Source organism: Equus asinus, chromosome 22 (assembly GCF_041296235.1).
Source record: "Equus asinus isolate D_3611 breed Donkey chromosome 22, EquAss-T2T_v2, whole genome shotgun sequence".
Classification (NCBI taxonomy): Eukaryota; Metazoa; Chordata; class Mammalia; order Perissodactyla; family Equidae; genus Equus; species Equus asinus.
Window position 1 is genome coordinate 63,373,075 of NC_091811.1, and position 12,582 is coordinate 63,385,656.

The 12,582-nt window shown below is 46.6% G+C and overlaps 1 protein-coding gene across 2 annotated transcripts in view; it reads right to left on the reverse strand.

The window, feature by feature from the left end:
- PPM1H (protein phosphatase, Mg2+/Mn2+ dependent 1H) overlaps positions 1-12,582 on the reverse strand; it is a 230,819-nt gene that overhangs the window by 113,853 nt on the left and 104,384 nt on the right. For both annotated transcript variants that reach the window (XM_044756404.2, XM_014860942.3), the window contains exon 4: positions 3,681-3,793. In XM_044756404.2, coding sequence (XP_044612339.1) covers positions 3,681-3,793 — 113 coding nt within the window. The remainder of the gene's footprint in view (positions 1-3,680; positions 3,794-12,582) is intronic.

A 12,582-nucleotide genomic window follows, 5' to 3' on the forward strand; every position in this document is an offset into this window, starting at 1 on the left:
AGCCAGCGCAAAGCTTCTCTCTTCCTGAGCATGAAGAATTACGGGATAGGGAACCTCCGACAAAGATTTGCTTTCACTCTCAGAACTGTCAAGATTTAAAGTCAACATACGGCAGCTAATATCTGGCAATAAAGAAAAAAATAGCACTTAATTAAGAAGGGCCCTGTTGCTAGCATCCTCCGTCAGCTCTAATCGTTTTTTTTTTCTTCTTTTTTTTTATTTTTAAAGATTTTATTTTTTCCTTTTTCTCCCCAAAGCCCCCCGGTACATAGTTGTATATTTCTGGTTGTGGGTTCTTCTAGTTGTGGCATGTGGGATGCCGCCTCAGCGTGGTTTGATGAGCAGTGCCATGTCCACGCCCAGGATTCGAACCAACGAAACACTGGGACGCCTGCAGCGGAGCACGTGAACTTAACCACTCGGCCATGGGGCCAGCCCCTCTAATCATTTTTTTTAAGTTGAGCCCTCAGATTCCTGACTCCTTGTCCACGAGTGATAACAGACCTACATTTACAGAAGTCTGCTCAAAGTTGCCTTAGTTACTGTGTCTTGGGAAGAGCTGAATATTTTTGTAAACTCAAATACCTACGATACATTATTAGTATATGAACTAGGCAATGATCCTACATAAGATATCAAATATCTATTGTTCACACAAGAGCTGAAAACAGCACCCTAATGAGTAAGTGTCCTGTAATTCATCCTTTGGATAGTGCAGACAAATACCAACTCAGAGCACTCCTGGGTTTCTACAGGACGCATGCCCCACATGTGAACAGCAAACCCAGTCACCCGACCATCCAACCCCAAATTCATGTCCAGATCCCTGGGCCAGAATACTATAAATGTAATTAAGCTTATAAGGTTTTAGAGGTGCTGTTTTATCATAGGGTAATTTTTTTTTTGGTGCTTTACAGTTTTAGTAAGGGTAAAAGTACCTGTCAGGCTTTTCAAATTATTGGGAATAACACGTGAAAATCATACTTTTATGGACACTTAGGAAGACAGGAACCTCAGTTACACTAAAATCCCAGAAACTGACTCTAAGAAAGATAAAATAACCAAAAGATCAAACTTTATAGCACCACTTTATGTTCCAAAGTGCCACTCCTCATAGGGTCACCTTCAGAATGTCAGAAATTTTAGAGATTAGCCCAATACCATGGTTTTATAGATGAGGATATCAAGATCTGGTCTAGAAATTGGCATTAAAAAAAGGAGGGGGTGAGGCAAGAGCCCAGAAGATGAACGCTTGGGACTGGCAGGTCCTGGACAGGGGACAGGAGCTCCATTGAAGTAGGACGAGAAGCCCAGGCTGGGCAGGTGACTCTGTTAAGGAGCTTGGAGCTCTTTCCTCAAAGATGAGGAAGAGGCATTGGGGAGGCGTGGCTTCTGTGAAAAGGATAATCAACATGAAGAATGTATTCTGGGCACAGAAGTTGGGCTGCCTTCTGAGTCTGGGGTCATCTGGTGAGAGGGGCTTCACTGGGATGAGGGCTGGGCCTGTCCCCAGGAAGCAAGACACTCGGTCACCTCCTTAGTCACTGGAAGAGCTAGGAAAGCAAACTCACTTCAAAGGACACGGAACCAGACGTGAAGACAGAAGGTGAATATGAGTAAACAGCTGAATCACCAACTTGGTCCTAGATCTCAAAGAACCACCTCCTTATCTACTCGTCTGTTTCCCCACAAACTCAAGAACAAGAGGCCCAGAGGCTTAAGTGTGTGTCTTAAGAGGCCCCTGAACATTGAGGACTCCTGTTTTTAAGATGCTCCAACTCTGGGCAACGAAGGAAAGGAGACACAGCAGGCAGGCTGGTTAGTCTCCCCTGCACCCACCCCCCGCCCCAGAGACGTGGTCCTGGCCTGTGTCTGTGTCTGGCAGGCTCACCTCTAGGACCTGCATTACCTGGGCTCCTTGTTCCCTTGCTTCCCGCAGGGCTCATCCAATGGGAAGCCCTGGTACGAGATGGGCAGACAGGAAGAGAGAGAAGTACGAGTATTTCTTCCCATTTTCTCCTGTAGCTCTGCCTGGGGGCCCCCATCGGTGGCCCCACTCTCCTGGGCTCTGCTGTAGCATTTCCTCCCTGCTCCTTACAGGCCTAGGGCGGTGAATTCCTCTCTGGGCCTCCACGCTCCTGGCCGGTTCCCTCTCACTCCTTCAGTCAGTTGACCCACCTGAGTTGCAGTCTGTCTCCTGGCAGGACCCTGACACAACACTAAGGAAGAGAAGCCATGGGATAAACACAGCATCTTGTACACACTTCCATTTACCTGGCAAAATTTTATATTGAAACTGAGATCTCTTACAGACTAGAGCAGAAAATCCACATACACTCTAAAAATAAACAGACCTTTAACAAACATTAATCTTCAACCCCCAAATACTGCTGCCTTAGCAGTTCCCCCTCCTTTGGTGTCTGGGATCTGTAGTGGGAAGACTGGGGGAGGATGCTTCACGAGGGGGAAGGACACTCCCTCAGCCTGTCTCCTGCTTCGTAAACAGAAGTAAAATGAAGCTGAACTCCTTGATCACCTCCAGTTAGTCAGTGCTCCAGGCTACAGAGGCAGCAGCCACAACCTGACGGAGATGGGGCAGGGGAGGGGGTGGGGTCAGACCTCAAGGAGGGCCAGAGCAAGCAGCGTTGCTGAGAAGAGGCGTGTGACCTGGAGGAAGCAGACAGAGGAATCAGAGCACCCTAAGCCCACAGCCCACGCAGGAAATGCTCATCCTCTGAGGACATCATGCTTAGAGTCCAGAACTTTGCTTTCAGAAGGAAGAGTCAGTCTTCAGCAAAAAGTCCTGCCTTATAGCCAACATATTTTGTTGTTAACGGGGCAGACAAATGTGTAATTTGTAATTTAAAAATTCCCTTCACCTAAAGGAAGCATGAGTTACTTAAAATTGCACAAGTTTATCTTATTCCCTGGTAACGCTGGATAGAGTAAGTGTTAACCATAATCTCTTGGCCAAAATTTCCTTCAGCTGAACCTGACAAGAGGCAACTCCAGCCACAGGGGTGTGTGAATAAGAGGAGAAATTCCTGGGCCCCTGGGAGGGGACAGTGGAAAGTCACTGAGCAGAAGTGGAACCAGCTGGTGAGTCCTTCGGGTCCCCTCCAAACACCCACGTCATTCAAATCCCTTCCCTCGTCATCATTTATTATGCTTCTGCTAAGCTTTCATCTAAAAACAGGTTCCAAAGTCAAAAACCATTTGAATACGACTGGTCTAGATGAATTGCAGGTGTACAAACGAGCTGCTCCTAGGCACGAGCCGAAGCCTGCCTTCACCTTCTAATACGGCCTGGTGATGCTTCTTCAATGTGTTTGTATTCAGATGTAGAAGGCTTATTTTTCACAATATCTAATTCCAAGCAGAATTACTTTATTTCTAATCATTTCCTTTTTTTTTTTGTGAGGAAGATTGTCACTGAGCTAACATCTGTGTCAACCTTCCTCTATTTTGTATGTGGGACGCTGTGTGTGTGTAGTGTGTAGTGTGAGTGGTGTGTAGAGCTGTGCTTGGGATCCGAACCCAGGAACCCTGGGCCGCCAAAGCAGGGTGTGCGAACTTAACGGTTAATGCCAGTGGGCCGGGCCCATTTAATATTTTCTTAAAGATTTAAGTTATCAGAAGGCATTGGAAATTAGTAAGGACCAGATGGCAAACTTGCTTACCTGCTATCCCCAGCATTTGCCACATACAGCTTCCCCAAAAGGCAAACCACAACGAGGGCAGTGCAGCCGCCAGATATGTTATAGGAACTCCTCTCTCGTTCTATCTGTAGGTCCTGGAGAAGAGAACAGAGTCAGTGCCGGGCTGTGCAGGAACTCCCTCAAAGGCTTCCTCGGCCTCGCTCCCCTCACACGGCCCTGAGAGGTCGAACGTGCTTCACAGACAAGAAAATCTTTAGGATATGTCTTCCGCCACCTGACGAGCATTTCTGGAGAGGACCCTGGCACAAAACTGTCACCTGGCAGACCATCTGCGGACCAGAGACAGGAAACGGGGGATTGCAAACAGACACAAGCAGACAAAAAGGAGAGGGCTAAAACCAAGTGTATTCAACGAATATCAGAGCTTACGGAAAATCTAGTCTTTGTAGGGACCGCCTGCTCTGCCACGTGGAAAATACAAGAGAGATGCCAAGTACTCGAGCCTGATCAATGTTTTTAACCCTGAAGTCTCCAGTAAGTAGTTTCTTTTACAGCTCGATGAGAGAGGTGACTTGAAGGACTGTGTCCTCTATCCAACGTAGGCAGGAGTCATCGCGTCTTATGGATCAAAGATAGACGTTTCCAAACTCTGATCAGACTTCTCCTCCACAGCCACTGATGCACAACGGAGGAACAGCCAACACTCACCGAGCGCCTCCTCTGTGTCAGACAGCGCACGAAACACTTTATATACGGAATCTTATCCTCACAACCATATGATCAACCTCACTGGAGGCAGAGAGTGGGGTAACTTGCCCATATTCACCTGGCTGGAGTTTGCAATCCCACCTGATTCTCCTCCAGGGGCTGTTATTTCCTGCTACCTAATGAGGCCTCCCCAAGAACAGTAAGAACAGGGCAACCCTTCTGTTGACAGCTTTGTGAAACTGTGTATCATGGACAGAAGCAAGGGTTCTGTGACCTTAGAAAAATGTGAGTTGAGTTAGGAAAATAAATTGAATGCCCACTAAACTACTCCCAAATGTTCCGGTAGTCATCTACTCCTGAGGCAGGGGGCGGGAGAATGGGGAAGGGCAATAATGACTGAAGACGAAGAAATGGTGCTGATGCTGAGGGTGCTGTTGGCAGACCTCCGGCCTGGGCACTTCTGTGATTCTTAGGAACCCACAGCATTAGGGCTCAGGTGCTTCAGCCGGCCTCCTCCCAGACAAGCGGAGAGATTTCAGTAACCCGCATTTATCAGCAACCACTTTGCTCCAGGAGCCAGAGGTGGTCACAGAAAGTTAGACAAATCACCAGTGGCAACTGGGAACAGGAGAAGAGCCCGAGCTGAGGGCACAGGTTAACAACAGTGTATTGGTGAAAAAGTCAGTGGAGAAAAAGTAACAAAGACAGGATCTGAGAGAAACTAACATCCTGGAAGTGACCTGGGTAAGAGGGGGAGGCTGAGGAGCCACGGGGAGCGGGCAGGAATGTGTGCAGGATGGGGTAGTTTAGACAGAAGTGAAGGAGAATTCCAGTGAGGGGAGAGCGGACAACAGCATTGGAGCCGCAGAAGGGTCGAGCGTGAGGACCACCTGCAAAGACGATATTGGGTTTTTAAAATTTACATAAACTCTGTATAACTTCGCTTTCTTCATGGACTGCTGGGAGGGTTAAATCCGAGGGCGTGTGTGAGGGCGCAGCAGGCCACGCAGAACCTTCCCACAGCCTGGAAGCTCCATGACTGACAGCAGAGACGTCTCTTGCTACTGCTAGACCCTCAACACCTATCCCAGGCAGATGAAAGGTAGTTTAATAAATGTCTGTTAAATGGGCAAATGAAGAAATACATTAAAAAATGCCTGGGTTTCCAAATTATCTTGCCACCACCTTACCTCTGCCTTAACATGAGAAATGTGGTCCACAATTCACAAGTGAAAAGCTTACCATGTGAATAAATGCTCACGGGGATAACAAGGAAGCAGGAACCCATGCTTCAGCTAAAGTGCAGTCACTTCACAAGAATGAATGGTTGTCAGAAGCTACAGAGGGATGGCTGGAGGGTGGGGGGTGGAGGGGCACAGATGTCAGCCTGGAAGGACTGTGGCAAGGAAGGGAGAGAGAAAACACGGGGGCTTCACAAGGTTTGTCTGTTTACCCTCCAAACAACGCATTAAAACAGAACCAGCAACCCTATTCACAAAGGAGCTTGTGGGTGGATTCATTCATTTTTTTTTGCACTTAATAAAAAGTTGATATTACGATACATATTTCATCAAATTAATATATATAAGTAGATAAAATGCACACCCAATACTCCTGTTTTTGATAAACTGGAAGGAACTGCTCTAGCTATAGAAACCATTCTTCCACATCCGGAATCAACATTTGTTTGAATATCTAAAGTCAATTTTTATTAAAAATCCCTTGAGGACCCAACTGCTTGCAGGCTGTATGTGGACCGGTGTGTGAAGGATGCCCGACCGACTTAAACCATCAGTGAGATCCAAGAGGGGAGAGATGCTGTGGTGCACAGTGTCCATGTGAAGCAGCCGTTCACGGCAAGGAAGTCTGCTGGGACCTAGACAAACGAGCTGATTTTGAATTGTAGGTGCGTTATTTATCATGGTTTACATCACAACAAAATCTGATTATAAGATCATTTAATCCTTAAAAAAAAAATCAAGACAAAGCGTTGGACACTAAGATTTTCTGCCAGAGCAGAGTTCACATTTGCCTCTAATTTTTCAGGAAACATTCCAGTTAGCTCGCCCAGTCAGTCCCTTGCTCCTATATTAGTAGTGTGATTCAATATTTTTTTCTAACTGATTTCATCGTTTCTTTCATCTTTTCCTACGTTTCAACTGCGTTCCCTCCATAGTTCCCCCAGCATAAGGAATGCTAAATTTAGGAGCACTTTCATATAAACAGTGGACTAAAGTCTAGCTACTTTTATCCCAAGAAACTTTGCTAAGATGTTCACGCTTTCACCAACCCCGCCCTTGTGTGGTAATGTACACGCGTGTATGCACACACACTTTAATTACGTGTGTACTGTCTCAGATCATCGTGATAAGGATTTGAAAGATGTGTTTCATAGTCCTGGGTCCCTTTGAAGGATTCACTGATATTAAAATACACTCTTTTATTTCTTCTCAGACTGGGTGTAACTAGAACATATTCTAAAAATAATTGCTTCCCCTCCTCTCCTTAGAAGCCAAAATAGCACACTTATTTTTTCCTACACCACCTACTCCTCCTTAAAAGATGTTTCACAAAATCTTAGTGCTGAAAGGAACATTAAAGGACCATCTCAGTGGTTCTTTCACAACCAGATCAAACATGATAAATGAAGTCAATAAAGATATATTTACTGTGGAATTAACTACCTATTTTCTTCAAACCCTCAACTTTTCCGATTAGCTTAAGCTTCTCTACTCTAGGTAAAAAAAAAAAAAATACACAGGTGCAATTATTATTAAAACCCTCAAGTTTGGGTATTCTTTCAAAAGAATCAATGAAATCATGGGAAAAACGGCCCACTGCTCTGTGCTAAACAAGGACCAATGTGGAATATTTCCCCATTTTAGTTGTCAGTGAACCCTGAGAAATAAGTCTACGATAACTTACTAGTAAACACATGCACATACTATCATTTCTTTTCATGTAAGGTCTAAAAGGATCAACTTGAATGAGTCATAAGACTCAATTAACTCAATTAATTGATTTATCTGCCCAATCAAGAGACCTGAAGCTCTCGAAAGGCTGCTTTCTACTTAGCAGATGGATTTATGCTGTGTTGTCTATCTAAATACTACATTTAAGCTAGGTTTATCTCTAAATCAAACAATGGATCCAATTTTTAAGACGGGATTTTTTTTTTTTTTTTGAGGAAGGTCAGCCCTGAGCTAACATCTGCTGCCAATCCTCCTCTTTTTGCAGAGGAAGACTGGCCCTGCGCTAACATCCGTGCCCATCTTCCTCTACTTTATATGTGGGATGCCTACCACAGCAGGGCTTGCCAAGCGGTGCCATATCAGTACTAGGGATCCCAACTGTTGAACCCCGGGCTGCCCAAGCGGAATGTGCAATGTGCCAACTTAACCACTGTGCCACCAGGCCCGCCCCAAGACTTGGGATTTTATTTTGCTCCTTTTTGTTGCAAAGGAAGAGTAGGGGCAATGAAGGGAAGAGACGGGTGTGTGAAATGAGACCAATTCAGCAGAAAAGAACTTCAAGAAAGAAAATGTATTGCCCCGGATGGTTGTAATTCGGTTGGAAAGTCCCATAGATGATGCAACTCCAGGATCATTCTTGTTAGCCACCCATTTCAGGCTGCAAGAGGAAAGCAACATCAGACGGCAGAAGGAGCGAGTGATGGGTGGTTTCAACAGGACTTGGCAGCGCCCCCTGGCTGGGTTAAAACACGGTTCTGAGCACACTGCCAATAGTGTCAGTCACAAATAATAAGATTCTGCATGGTTTTAGTATCTGGGTCTGATTTCAGTTTATTCTGAGAACAAGCCAATCTGTCAGCCAGGCAGGCGGAAAGGAAAAAACCAGCACGTGCTGCCTGATATTGCCACCTGCTGGCTGTGAGTGGAACCAGAAGCTCATTCCTTCCTGGAGGAACTTCCTGTTCTACCAAAACCAAAACAGAATTCTAGCTTCAACACAGACACGCAGGTCCACAACTTTGCACGAATATGCTAACTTTTGAGAACACTAGGATTTTCAAACTATAAATAAGCTTTGCATTCATTCGCCTCTTTTTCACCGTAGTGTCACCTTATGGTTTTTACCGACAAAGCCAAGCTGAGTGGGATTTCCAGCCATTGGCTCAGTAACAGGAAGATGTGTAGTGGTTTTACTGCACAAAATTGCCATTTTTCCTCCCTTCATCACAACCAAAGTTCTAGAACATTCTTCACTGTGGCAAGGAATCTATACTCTCACTGAAAAGGAAATAGGACAGAATTTTGAGGTCCTCCCGCCCGTGTGCAGAACTCAACTCCTGTAGGCGGCAGAAAGGCAGAGATCTACGGGGGATGGAAGTGACTTCCTTCATGCGTCTGAAATGCTGACTATCAACACTGCTCTTGGGAGCTGGGGAAGTAGGGAGAAGACTGTCACTCACATCCATCATCCTGGGCCAAACAACAACCTAACCATAACAGGTGACAAAATCTCGCTGCTAAAGTAGGCATTGCTACAACGTGTTGTTGGCAGAACTGAAGTCAGTCAAAAGCTCCTGAGATTCCAGTCCTTTAGGAAGCCATGGTTCATTGTCCATAGGGGACACTGGAGGAGTCATCTACACAGCCTTCTCACTATGAAGATCCAAGAAGAGACACAGAAGGGGGCCACAGGGCAAATCTGCCTCCGCCACACACACCATGACTCTGAGGGGCCAGTGGTCAGGGGTCACCTTCACCACAAGCCCCGCGCTGCGCCAGGCAACCAAGGGTCGAAGGGGAAGGATGAGCGGCGCCCTCAGAGAAGCTCCCGGTATTTGATGAAACTGTTCTCCTCTCTCCTATTCAAAGCTTTATCCCCCCCATTTGTGTTAGTCTCTATTTTGCAACTAGTACTTACTTTTTCCTGGAAATAAGTACTACTTATTCTGGCTTGGTGTTTCTGAATCTTCTTAACCGATTCTCTCTTTCAGATAGATGTCAACATTTCACCACCCACTTAGCGTTACTTAGAACATCCAAATAAATGAGATACTGTGTATCTGTAGGTTCACAGAATGTGTGATGACTAATGCCTCCAGATACAAAATCTAATCTCTTACTTCCAGACAGCCATGGTGTCTAGCAGACGCTGGTTATCAAATACAAGCTCAGTACATACTAGTGACAGAGAGAGACCAGAGACCTCTGGCTCTCCACTCTAAATGGCTGGAAATAAAGAAGAACCCCAAATGAAAGGCAAGCTGGCCTTTAGGGATATTCTAAGTTACATTCTGGATCCCAGGAGGGGTGGCTGCAAAGATGTCACCAGTGAGGCAGATTTGAGGATTAGCTGCTGGGCTTGGGGAATTTTTAGGGATTAAAAGTGGGAGAGAAAGCAAGAAAGCCACAAAGTAGAAATGGCTGAATCTTATTTAATATTGAGTTTTCCTAATATGGGGGATCAGAACAGCACAAAACCTGCCATACCTAGACACAGGAAAGCTAGAAAGTGGCTGGCCATCGTGAGGAAAAAGTAAAGGAACATCTAGGAAATTCCAAACCAGGCCCCCTCTGAAAGGCCTGAGGGGGAACCGCCAAGATCAGGCCACCAAGATAAGGAAATCGGCTACGTGTTGGGCATTTCACAAAACCAAAGTTTACCTTCAAACACTGACTGTCAGAAACCTAACACTGAGAGGGGAGGAAGGAAAACGTGTTTCATGAGTTGGCAAAGGCCTTCCAGGCCATTAAGTCAAGAGGATGCTGTATAACGTCTGTGTGGTGGGTTCTGGAGCTCACCCCAAGCCATTTAACGGTAAGTCAGGCACGTTTCTGTGACACCAGAGTAGGTTCTTCCTGAAGTCCCTGACGAAGCGAGGAAAAAGCAAGAGCCTCTCTCTGTGATTAAACATAAGATGTCACCCACACAGGGACACTTCTGAGAGTAAAAGGGGGCAGTGTGAATAATTATTCTGGGCCAACAGGCAGCAGCTGGCTCAGCCCCTAGCAGAGCAGGAGGCAGAGCCAGCCTCTCAAGCACACAGAGGACCAGAGAACAATGAGGATTCTCACTTCAGAGGGCCAAGCACATGGCGCGAAGTCCAGGCAGGGCTCTAGCTCGCTACAGGCTCGAGAGACAACCTGGGAAAAACTAAACTGCGAAGAGGAAGGTGTGGGGTGGGATGGATGGGAGAAGAGCAGGTACAGCTGAAAGCCCAAAATTCAGAATCTGGGGCATTGGGTCCTCTGCACGTGGGCTCCAGACCGTCTCTCCAATTCACGGTCCATCATCCCCACCCTTCAAGTTGATCCTCTACCCACGGTGGACGTCAGCTGGGGGCCTTTGGTCCATCTGGGTTCCCTCTCTGACGTGGTTCTTCACTCAGACGGGTTCCTGGCCCAGAACACCATCCCCGCCACCCCCGTTCTGTCTGCTTTCCTCCTCCCTCCGGCCCCCAACATCACTCCCACTTTGTCTCTCTCTCTGACTCCTACCTCACCCTGCGTTCTCCTCCCAGGCCCTTCCCAGATTTTCCTTGTTTAATACCTGACTTTGCCTAATTGGCTCAATGCTCTTTCCCAATCAGGCCTGGCAAATAGTTCTCAACGAATATTTATCGACTGAATGAATGACACGGGAAAGTGAAACAATATTTTCGCTGACAACGAAGTTTCCAAGAAAAATTTCAGGTAATGAACTGGCTAGTTAAAAGCTAAAAAAAAATGTGAAAGACAAGAATGAGCCTCTCCTTTCCAATAAAGTTGCTTCTTGTCACCCCGAGCCAGTAACGGCCCCCAACAGCCGGAGACGCGCTGGAGGCCGACTCAGCACGACAGTGGCCTCTAGTGGATAAAGCTGAGAATACAGCCGCTGCCAGGAAAGCGTCGCAGGTGCCAGCAATTACTGAGAGAACGGAAAACCCAACGTGTCTTTGGTTTTTCACTTCTATCACGTAAACTGACTTTTTCTCCCATTAGAGCAAGAGCCCATGGTCAAACTTTTACCTCCATTAAATATTTAGCTTTCTGAACACTAGAAGCACTTCTTCCGACCAGAGCTTCCCTGAGAGTAAGACTTTACACCAAGTCTGAGCAGAAGTCAATCTTACTACCTTGACACCTTTCTCCTAAGTGATCTTTTCCAGCCTCCTTGTGTTTCTCTTGGGACTGAAGATGACCAGACGCTCTGAGACAGGGGTGCCTTTTAAACCAGCTGCTAATCAGAGGGTATGTCTACGTGACAAGGAGAGGGTGCAAATTTGAGGTGTGAATACTTGAACTATTCTGCCTTACAAACAAACCAGATGACGCTGTTTACTATTATTTATTTTCCTCCTCTCATTAGCCCACGATCTGACGTCGGCAGACCCTGAGCCTGCGCAGTGTGGACACTCAGTTCTGGGCAGCTGCTTCTGGCTGCTCTTGCTTAACAGGCTGTTATCACTTTTTAATCTCCAGGTTTTAAGGATATTACTGTCACTCACCTTACTCAGGTCCTCACCACCCCTTTATATACCTCTTACTCTTTATCTGCACACAGGCTGCTGCTCAGGAGAGAAAATCTTTGGAACCCAAATAATTGTCTCAGCAGAAAGCAGGCTCAGAGAGGGCAGGCGGTAGCACAGGGGCAGACCGGCGTGCATCCTCGCCGGGCAGAGGGGCAGCCAGGGACACTGTGAGCACTGTGCTCAGTGTCCTCTCACCCGAGTGTGTTCTCAGGAGTGAGGTTGACTCCTTGATCAGACACACTCAAATTTAAATGTACAAACAAATCTGTGTTCCCAAGTGAAACTAATGATTGCTGGCTGTCGGCCCGACTTTTTTCAGGCAGTGAGAACCACACTGCCAGTCATGGTAAAGGAGCTGTTCTCAGGTCATATCTGGAAGGGAAGGGTACCTTTGAGCACTTTACTAGAAGCTCTGTTTCCCAAACACCTGGAATTCACACACGTGTGTAAAGCAGATGGCAACCACGCTCACGTTTCAACTAGGTGGAATCGTCCCCACTGGCACCCGCAGGAGTCTGCGGAAAGAGAGGCAGCGACGCTCACATTTATTAAGCCTGTTACTTCACGCACTGTACCCCTTTCATCTTCTTTTTAATTTTTGCCAGCACTCAGTGCCAGACCTCTCTCAGCGCCAGCTTCGATGGAGAATGGAAGCCCTGCAGCAGAAGGGAGATGTTCCAACGGACCATGCGGCAAGGGGACGGGTCCCGGATGCCCTTCCAGGGAGACTGCCAA